A 10,151-nucleotide genomic window follows, 5' to 3' on the forward strand; every position below is an offset into this window, starting at 1 on the left:
GTGTCTGCTGGCCCGTGGCGGTTGCTAATTGCGAATATGCTCATCAGTTGCGAGCGCTCTAAAACGTGTGGTGAGAGAGAAAGTTGAAGTCAACACCAATTGACTTCCAATCAGGAGACGTTACAACATTCGACGTCCCATTTTACGTCCCAAAAAGATCCCCTTTTGACCTGGTCGCTCACCTAACTCTAATCCCTTTTGACTTCAAAATTGGAAGGGAGCGACGGCGATAAAAAAATGGCATCCATGCACTGTTCAACCACGACCAAAACCAAAACCCCCTATGACATAACATGACCAGCAAGCAGCTTCTTCTCCTTCTCTCTCTCTCTCACTGATGAAGTAAGAAGCACATGCCGCGCGAATGGGGAATCTCTGCGGGTTGCTGTCGCCGGAACCGGTGAAGAGCGCAAGACCCACGTCGTCGAAAGCCCGGCCGCCATCGCCGCCTTCCGTGATCGCCAGCTTGAGCAACCGGTGGTCGAAACTCCGGTCGTCGTCGTCGTCGCGCAAGGACAATCGCTCCATTCAGGAGCAGGCTCTCGCCGCCGCGATCATCCTCCAGCACCGCCGCCAGAACGGGAAGTCCACGCCCGTCGATCGGTCCTCTTCGCTCCGGTACACGAGCCCCAGCGGCCCCAAGAAGCAGGGCTTGCCCAGGAGCTGCAGCTCGCGGGCCAGGTCCGTCACTGATCCTCTGTTGCAGCCTCACCAGCTCCTTAATCAGGTACTGTCGTTGTCTTGTTTGGGATTTATTGGAGTGATTCTCGAATTGGGTCTTGCTGTATTTGAGGTTCTTGAGCTGGTTTGCTCTTTTTGTGCTCTGCTTACGTTTATACTTTATCTATGATGTCGAATTGGTCTGGCATTGTAGTTGTTTTCAACTGTTCTGTTCATTAGCGTCTGGAAATGGAAAAGTTGTTTATAGGCCTAAGAGAGAGTTCCGCTGGTTGGGGCTTCTTAGGGTTATTTGAGAAAGGGTGGGCAAGCTAAATTAGCAGCGGCGATTAAGAATCATCGCTATAGTCAATTTCTAACAAAAGCTTCATTTGGTGGTGATAATTTCTTGATCGACCAATCGAGGTTAATTCAGACTCGCCACTTGGTGTAAGTTAAACTATCTTTACTGTAAGATCCAACCTCCAATACCTTTCTTTTTTTGAACATGGATCAAATGAGTAAGTTTTTGTTTTTGTTATGATTAAGTTTACAAACCGGCCTTAATGGATTGAATAAACTTGGTAATTGTCTTCGATAAGAAAATCACGCTCTACCGACTGACCTTTGATCCCGATTGAAGATATTGCCAGTCTATCCATGAATACTGCCCTCTGACTATATGTAGTAGAATGAAAGTAGAAAAGTCTCTCATAAAATTCCGATGGTGCTTGAAGGGATAACATGAACAACAGAATGGGAAAAGAAGGAACCAGCTGAAAGAGAAACATATAGTTATCCGTGGCTGCATGCTTGAATAGTCATCTTCTGAAGATTAACACTGCAACTTGATCACATGCTGGATGTGTGAATTCAGTGAGAGCATGGGAGTTAATTACTTGAAGTTAGTTCACTGTGCGTGAAACTTTAGCTCAAATGCAAAACCCCTTGTTGCTTGATGCATGGGTTAAGTATCTAGTTGATTTACTCCATGGATTTTCCCTTCCTAATCCTAGATTAGCTTTTTATACTGAAAAGAGGGCCATATGTGATAGTAAAGTGAGCAGTATGTGCTAATTGTGGGGCCTTGTTATTCAAGCACATTTTGGCTTCCTGAGATGTATGTCTTTTCGCATGTCGCAACAGTAGAGTTATGACTTCACTTGCATTGCCTCTTATGAGCCTGCAGATAGTTGCATGATGATTATTTGCTAGTGAGATTTGGCATTGCTAAATCATTGAGAATTGAGAACTTTTGATTTCTTTGATGTATCAATGAGAGTAATAATTCGTTTATAGTTGTAGATAAATTTTATCACACAAATAAAGCAGGTAGGCTGACTCCCATAGGCCTCAATAGCACTTTGTAATTACATTTGGATGAATCAATTCTCACAACTTTCTATGCAAATAAGTTTGTGTCTTTCTTTGTAATGCCACTATGGCTTCAATCCCCTCCGTAATTTTTTTGCTCCAACACCTTGAACAGAATTTAGAGTTGTACCTTGCACAACTTCATTTCCACTTTCCAAACAAAATACTACTAAGTATTCCAAAACAGGTTCAACAAGAACAACATGAACCTTATGAATGAATAAGAGATATTTGGATACACAGATATTGATTCACCTCTCTTCTCATTATAGTTTGTGCATGTGTTTTCTTGGATAGGACGTAAAGCTTGATGAATTGGAAACCAATCATTTGGTCCTTGTTCATGGCGGTGGCTTTGGTGCTTGGTGTTGGTATAAAACTATAGCACTGCTTGAAGAAGCCGGTTTCAAAGTTATGCCGATAGACTTAACTGGATCTGGGTTTAATTCCTTTGACACCAGTGAGGTGACAAGTATCTCGCAGTATGTGAAGCCCCTAACTGACCATCTTGAAAAGCTGGCCAATGACGAGAAAGTATGTTTTGGCATCTGTTCTCCCATTTCCTATCTGATTTGTCGTGCATTCGAGCATCTGTATTTGTGATGGTTGGATGTTGAAAAGAGATCTTTTGCACAGGTGATTCTTGTGGGCCATGATTTTGGTGGAACATGTATATCTTATGCAATGGAGCTATTTCCTTCTAAAATCACAAAAGCTGTTTTTATTGCTGCTGCAATGCTGAGGAATGGCCAAAGCACTCTTGATATGTGGTCTCAACAGGTTGGTTTTCTGTATATGTTGATTCCATCGGCAGTGTTTCGCTGGAAACAATTATTAGTGGTTCGACCTTCAGGCGTTCCAAGAATACCTCATTTACGCTTAAAAAGCATGAGCATAATCCACACCTGAAAAGTGGAGCCTGAAATTCCATTTTCTGTGTTGATCACTAGGGAACACGGCTAGGACAAATTGAAGCCTAGCAAGTACCAATTCTTGTGTAAGCATTGAGTGAAGAAGACAAACAGAGATTTGACGTCTTTATCGTTGTCAAGTAGTTATCTCCTTATATGTTGATGGGAATATACTGTTGTTTGAAAAATGAATTGTTCACCAAATATCCTTGAAAAGTTAAAGGCTGTAATAGGATCATGCATTTGGAGGTTGCATCTAATTAAAAAATTTCATTTTACTGCCGACAATCTTTGGTTGACCTCATAATCATAATTGTTAACAAATGCGCCTCCTCTAATTAAGGGGCATTTTTGGATCTTTTGAATGTTTGCTCATGTTATGTTTACCTTTCCCTTCATGTACAATAGCAGCAGACGCCTGCAAACTTATGTGGACAATAGCCTCAGTGTCTATTATGTAGTTAATTCAGATATTTTCCCATCAAGTTCTTCTACTTACAGAAAAATTGTATTGCAGGCTGCCTCAAACGATTTAATGCAAAAGGCTCAGATATTTTTGTATGCCAATGGGAAGGACCAACCTCCAACTGCTATTGATCTAGACAAATCTTTTTTGAGTGACTTGCTATTCAACCAATCTCCTGCTAAGGTACTTCCTTTCTGTTCAAATGAATTGCTTTGCTGATGGTAATTTATTTCTGCAATTATTGCTTTTGTCTTAATTTTCCAAGGAATTTACTCATATTATTTGCATTAAGTGTATTTTCTGAAATTTTGATTTCCTGATCCAGGATGTAGCGCTGGCAGCTGTTTCCATGAGACCAATCCCCTTCAAGCCCGTTCTCGAGAAGCTCTCACTTTCAGATGTGAACTATGGGTCAGTGAGGCGGTTTTACATAGAAACTCCAGAAGATAATGCTATATCTGTTGAATTACAGGATAACATGATCAAATTAAACCCCCCAGAACGTGTGTTTCGTCTAAAAGGTGCAGATCACTCACCTTTCTTCTCAAAGCCTCAAGCATTACACAAGCTGTTAGTGGAGATCTCAAAGATTCATCCCCTTGACCAAGTCTTGGAGAAAGACGGCTTAGGGTGACCTATTTGGCCCTGGTGCTGTCACTACATCGCACAGTGAATGTCGTTTTTGAGAGGTTTTAATTATTGCAGATATTGGTAGTCTTCCTCTTATCTGCTGCTTGATTTTTGACAGAGATTATGTATGTGGTATATCAGCTGTTCATGTAGATTAGCCTTTTCCCTTTTTTTCATTGGAAAGAGATGTTACTTGATGTGTCGTAGTTCATAAGTTTGTAGAAAGCTCTAGAGGGTTATTTAGCAGAAAAGAGTTGTGTAGCTTTTTGTTGCCTGATATGAAAATAAAATCTGTCTGTCTGTCTGTCTGTCTGTCTGTCTCTCTCTCTCTCTCTCTCACAACTTCATTGGGCCATATGATCTAGTCTCACATCATCATGGTATTGAGCCAACGACGGAGGTGGAGTCCAGCTTGCTTGAAATTTGATCCTTGAATGAAGTATGCCTCACATTAGTGGCACATGCAAGCTGCTAAAGTAATAAAGGATGTGGCAACATTTGTGACTCTATGGCATAGCTTGAACTGTTATCTTGCAATGTATAATATACTAAATATTATTATCCTATTTTTGGTTTTTCCATATATCAATTGCATCTCATTGGATGAACTCCTCCATGAGGGTCAAGATTGGAGTCTGTTAAATGTATCATGGTTGAATATGCAGTTGGGACTCAGGAGCAATGCGGTTCAAGCAAAGCATCTAATTTCCTTTGCCTACCATATTAAAGAACGGAGCAAGTGGATTGTTTCTGAATCCTGAATTGCTGTTTATCTTGGACTGCACTATTGCATTTCTATCTTGGTAATTGAAAAATGTGAATTCGGAATTTTCCGACATTGCTGGTGGCAACATCCTTTTGCAACCACAGTTTGTTGAACTGGTCCTGAGTCCTGATCAATCATATGCTGCTTCTTGGCCTCGGGGACAAGTAAGCATTCAAAATACCCCATTTTTTGAGCCACAAAAGCAGGAAAGGTTAAAGCTCTTCACCTGCATCTACTTGCCAAGATGATGCCTGATGATGCAGAAGTTCCCAAATATATTGAGTGGTTTTACGGCTTCATGTGTAGGCTTCCTTCATGGCCAGTCCTTTTTAAACTTCGCGAAATGGTAGTAGCGTGGAAATAATTTTAGTATCTGGCACTGCAAGAAATGTTAGTAAAAAGAAACTATTTCCCTCTTCTAATTGGTCACTATAAAATGTTTTTTGGGCATTAGGTGAAGTTGTTCGGGAATTTGATTCTACAAAAAAAAAAAAAAAAAAAAAAAAAAAAAAAAATCAAGTTTATGTTTCTTTTATCGGTGACAAATTGACTTTTGTCCATGACAAATTGACTATCGTGACATTACTTGTTAGACCAGTTGTTATAAATCATTGCGATTACTCTCGATGATTATCCTAGCATGTACCAACATTGGTTAGCCGCTGGGGTCCCATTCATATCTCCTCTACCACCACCAGCAACAAAATTTCCCCTAGTCTTAAAAATTGAATGAGATGGGAAATTTGATTCTTATTAACTTGTTGGAATGATTGGCATTGAAAGCTAGTTGAGAGCTCCCGAATCTAAACCCTAAAGATGCAAAAATGTAAAAGTTTAACAGGGCAAAAGGTGAAGAAAAAAAAAAGTACAAGAAATTGTACCAATAGGACGGAAATATTTTTCCTTTTCAAATGACAAAAAAATTACCCGAACTTACCACCGACCGAGGTGGCGTGGGTGGTAGATCCTTGGCCCTCCCCAGTGGAGGCCAAAGTTCGAAGCCCCTACGAAGCAAGGAAGCAATCTTAGCTACATGGTGATTTAAGCGTGACGTCGGGGTGGTGGTTTCCCGTTAGCGTCACGGGGGTTTACGGCGCACCGTCGGTCAAGTGGTTCCTCCCCGCACAAAAAAAAAAAAAAAAATTACCCGAACTTTGATTTGGGGGTAATCTAGTTTAAAATGATAAATTTTTTGGGAAAAAAGGTTGCTTGAACATTTATTTTGTTTATGCAAACCAATGAAGTGTTGAGAAATCATTGATTTGAAACACCTAAATAGGAGATTATTCACTTGTTCTCTATTTCATTTGATTCAAGGTCTTGAAAATTGAGGTTGTTTTGCTTGTGAGAAATAATGTCATTTAGTCCATATATTGCGACACGTCTCCCATTATTTTGTGTAAACTAAAATATTAAAGGTGAGTAATTTTTTTTTTTTTTTGGATCAAATGAATATTGGCGTATTTTTTAGGATCTCTTAAAAAGTTTTGTCATACACGTGTAAATTCATGCAATTTTTCGCCTTTTGGTCCTTAGAAAAAGAATGGCTTAGTTTTTAGCCAAAATTTTGAAAATTTAAACCGAGGCTGTTAACAGGATCCCAAAATTCGAATTTTGCAGTGTCAGGACACACGTTAGCATCATGACTTGACAGCCAATGCCGACCGTTCAACGAGCCATGTTGGGAGAGACAGCTCATGCCATTTTCACACACACACACACACATACAGCTCCTTCCTTTCTTGTTCTTTTCCTCTTTCATAATATCAAACTTTTAAAATCTTGTATTTTTAAACTGATTTTGTTTCATTCCTCCACACATATATAAGGATAATAGTCATTTGGTTCACAAGGCATTATCTCCAACCCTATTCTCTCCGCTGCTCAGGCCAGGACCTAGAATTCTTCTTCCAGAACAAGGTGATGCACATTTCCTAACTCACCAATCTTGCGTTTCTGAGCGTCATTGCGCACCCCACGACCGCTTGTTCTCGAAACCCTTTCTGGGTTTAGGTTCTTGCACCACATTGTCCGGTTATTCACGTTTTTCGATTGTGATGTGGTTTGGAAGAAGTTTATGTGGTGTAGCTTGAATTGGGTTTACATTGAAAGAAGATAAAACGGGCAGGGTTACGTCAGCCTTGGGAATGATTGCTAGGTGAATTTGGGGAAGGGGCTGTGAAATTGAAGAAATCATTTCATGTAGGACGAGCTTGATCTTGTTCTCATAGTTTTCTTGGCTGTAAATTACTTTAAATCAGAGTTACTGACGCCGATCTGCTGTTTTATTCTTGGCTAATGGGGCTAAAAGATCATTGTTGTCGGATGTGGTTTTGAGTTGATCAATTTGGTTATTCGCGAGAAAGCATCAGGTTCTTCATCTGATTTGCAGATTGGGTAGTGCATCTTAGATTATATTTCTTTTCCTCGTTTGTTTCTCTAGTGAAAACTGAAAATGTTGTTTACATGGGTTTTGTTTTTTCAATGAAACGGCATTTGAAGTTTGATCTTGCTGGATTAAGCAATCTCACACCCAATTACAATGGCTGATCTGCACAAAAAATATAAGACTTTCAATATGCCACTGTCCAAGATGTAGCTGGGTTAATGATCTTGCCAGATTAAGCAATCTCACACCCAATGACAATGGCTGCTAATCTGCACAAAAAAATATAAGCCTTTCAATATGCCACTGTCCAAGATGTAGTTGGGTTAATCTAAAGACTGCCTTCCGAAATGCCACTGTCCAAGATGTAGGTGGTTAATCTAAGACTACTGAAACAGGTTCCAAGTTCTCTATTGAGCAATTAGACTGTTAAATCAAAACGCTAATAGCAGTCTTTCCAATTTCAATTTTTCTTTCTTTTCTTTCAGACAAGCATATTATAATTAATAACTCATGTTTGTTGGTTGTAAATCTGCCATCTTTCATATACTCAGCATTGGACTGTATCCTATGAACTTCATCTCTCTGCCCAATTAATTATGCAGTCTAAGTTTCATGGATCAACTTAGTCCTCTCGGTGGTTGCTTAATCTTCTGTTTTTTCCTCTTTCTCTATCCCTGTCCCATAGGTACATTATTTCATTTCGCACTGAAATTGGGCATAAAGATCTGATGTGTTTATATTGGCAGGAAAAGAACAAGCAAACAGGATGGGTCGTGGAGTTAGCAGCGGTGGCGGTCAGAGTTCTTTGGGCTACCTATTTGGAAGCGGAGAGCCTGCCAACAATAATCCCCAGAAATCTGCCAAAAGCGAGGGAAACGCTGTGAGCTCCTCAGAAAATGCTCCAGCTCCAGCTCCATTAGAAAATGCTCCAACTCCAGCTCCACTTGAAAATGCTCCAACTCCAGCTCCTGAAGCAGTTGATGGCCGCACTCCAGCAGGCAACCCAGGGAGCCTGACCAACAACTACTTTCGCGCTGATGGACAGAACTGTGGCAACTTCATCACTGTAAGTTCTTGCCGTGCTATACCTGAAGATGGCTTAGATATTCATACAGGATTGTAGGGAACTCATGAACAGGATTTACTTGACATTTTCACCTGTTGAAAATTTCTTAGACTCTGGGGGTTTAGAACTTCTGTTGTCCTAGAGCAGATGATGATTATGGATCCTGTTATCTCTGAATTGATTGAAAATTAAAAGCAGAGAGCCAAAGTGAAACAGGTTCGTGCTGACAATTATAATTGAAGCCAAAGGATACTTGTGCATAAGATCAACTTATATACTGACCTCTAGGAAAATCTAAAGTGACATGGTTGATGTAGTAAAAACCACGGTAATCTGCAACATACCAAGTCCACTGGTGAGACTTAATTTATTGCAGATCCAATGGCCCTGCCTGGTGCGGTTGTGCTTCTTTAATTTCTTCTTTTCTTCTTTCCTTCCTTGAAAATGAGATCATTGCAAAGAGCGCTACATCATAACATGCAAATTAACAAGGATATCTTCATGCGGTCGTGCTTCACTTACACATGTCCTAGTCGGCAAGCTATGGCTAATCTATATAACTTGCTCATGTCATTAGATTGTTGAGAAGTTTCATATGTGTTGGTGCAGGATCGGCCGTCGACCAAGGTTCACTCTGCTCCTGGTGGCGGTTCATCACTCAATTACCTCTTTGGCGGTAGTGGGAACTGAACCTTTGAAGTTCTTAGCCGGCTAGCTGCTTTTAACTGAAGTATTGCAGCATGTAAGTTGTGGTTTATAAAGTCTTTCGCCATGCGAGGAACAAGTCGACAAATTTGATGAGCTTATTCATCTTATTTGTGTATGATACCACACAATGATTCCCTTCTTTAATTGAAGTATTTGAGAAAAATCTTGTCTTGTCAAGATCAATTAGGGAAAAAATTTGTTCCTACATCTCTTTTTTATGGGGCGTTCAAATTTTAGACAATTTATTAGAGGAGGTCCTTCTACCTATGATTGGCAGTTACACAGACATGCTGAGTAATTCCGGGCAGAGAAAAGAACAGAGAGTATGTTTCTTTCATGAAAAGTCAATCGATTTGGAATATATTTTCCTAAAGGGATTGTTTGTATCACTTACACAAAACGAATCAATCAAAAAATTGTTTTTATCAATGGCGAACAATGCTTACATATAGATTATTGTTGATAATGAATTCATTTTTGGTTGACTAATTTTTCAAAGGAGTTGGTAAACTATTATATAGGCATAAAGTTTCAAAGAAGTTAGTCATTATCTATTTAATTTGTCTAAAAGCACTTGCAAGTTTCTAATAATATCCTAATGTTTAAGAAATACTGATTTTGAAAGACGGCGCATGAAGGGTCCCTTCCCACTCGTGATTTAGATGCTGACTTTTCCTTCTCACGTAGCTTTGACTGAGGATTCCTCAGTGAGGAGTGGTCGCTCCACTTCCAATTCCTTTGAGCCACGATGAGTAACCAGATTTGCGCATTTTCCCCCTAGACAAGCATCGGCCCACTTCATTTTGTGGCACACGTAATGCTCTTTGCCGCCTAGAATTGTGATAATGGTCCTGCTTCGTGATGACCTCTAATAATGCCATCCCAGTCGGGTAAAGAGACAATTGTTCAAAAAACTTATTATATGACGGCTAATTTAGTTATATATCTTTGGAATGCACTTCAACGTCAATTCTGGATTTAACACTTGATTTGTCAAGCGTTGAAGATCTTGGAATATATGATGATAGGGAATGGAAAAGCTACCAAATTGAACTTTAGAGGTAAAAGAATGAAAGGGAGAAACTTTTTCTCACCTATTTTAAAAATACGATTTAAGATTTGTGCTGTCATTTTTTTCCTCGTGGTATTAACCCAAAAAACCTTACAAAATTTTCAAAAATACT

At 39.7% G+C, this 10,151-nt stretch overlaps 2 protein-coding genes across 2 annotated transcripts; both read left to right on the forward strand.

Annotated features, from left to right (window-relative positions):
• Positions 1-225: 225 nt before the first annotated feature.
• On the forward strand, positions 226-4,604 carry LOC104422031 (putative methylesterase 11, chloroplastic). The gene is made up of 5 exons (XM_010034244.3): positions 226-727; positions 2,329-2,565; positions 2,668-2,811; positions 3,460-3,591; positions 3,734-4,604. The coding sequence occupies exons 1-5, from the start codon at positions 365-367 to the stop codon at positions 4,040-4,042; spliced, it is 1,185 nt and encodes a 394-aa protein (XP_010032546.2). The 5' UTR covers positions 226-364; the 3' UTR covers positions 4,043-4,604.
• A 1,962-nt stretch (positions 4,605-6,566) lies between these two features.
• LOC104422032 (protein SPIRAL1-like 2) lies at positions 6,567-9,174 on the forward strand. Its single transcript, XM_010034245.2, has 3 exons — positions 6,567-6,724; positions 7,940-8,259; positions 8,869-9,174. Exons 2-3 carry the CDS (start codon positions 7,960-7,962, stop codon positions 8,947-8,949), a joined length of 381 nt encoding a protein of 126 aa, XP_010032547.2. The 5' UTR covers positions 6,567-6,724; positions 7,940-7,959; the 3' UTR covers positions 8,950-9,174.
• The last annotated feature ends 977 nt before the right edge of the window (positions 9,175-10,151 follow it).

The sequence above is a fragment of the Eucalyptus grandis genome, chromosome 10, assembly GCF_016545825.1.
Source record: "Eucalyptus grandis isolate ANBG69807.140 chromosome 10, ASM1654582v1, whole genome shotgun sequence".
Taxonomy (NCBI): Eukaryota; Viridiplantae; Streptophyta; class Magnoliopsida; order Myrtales; family Myrtaceae; genus Eucalyptus; species Eucalyptus grandis.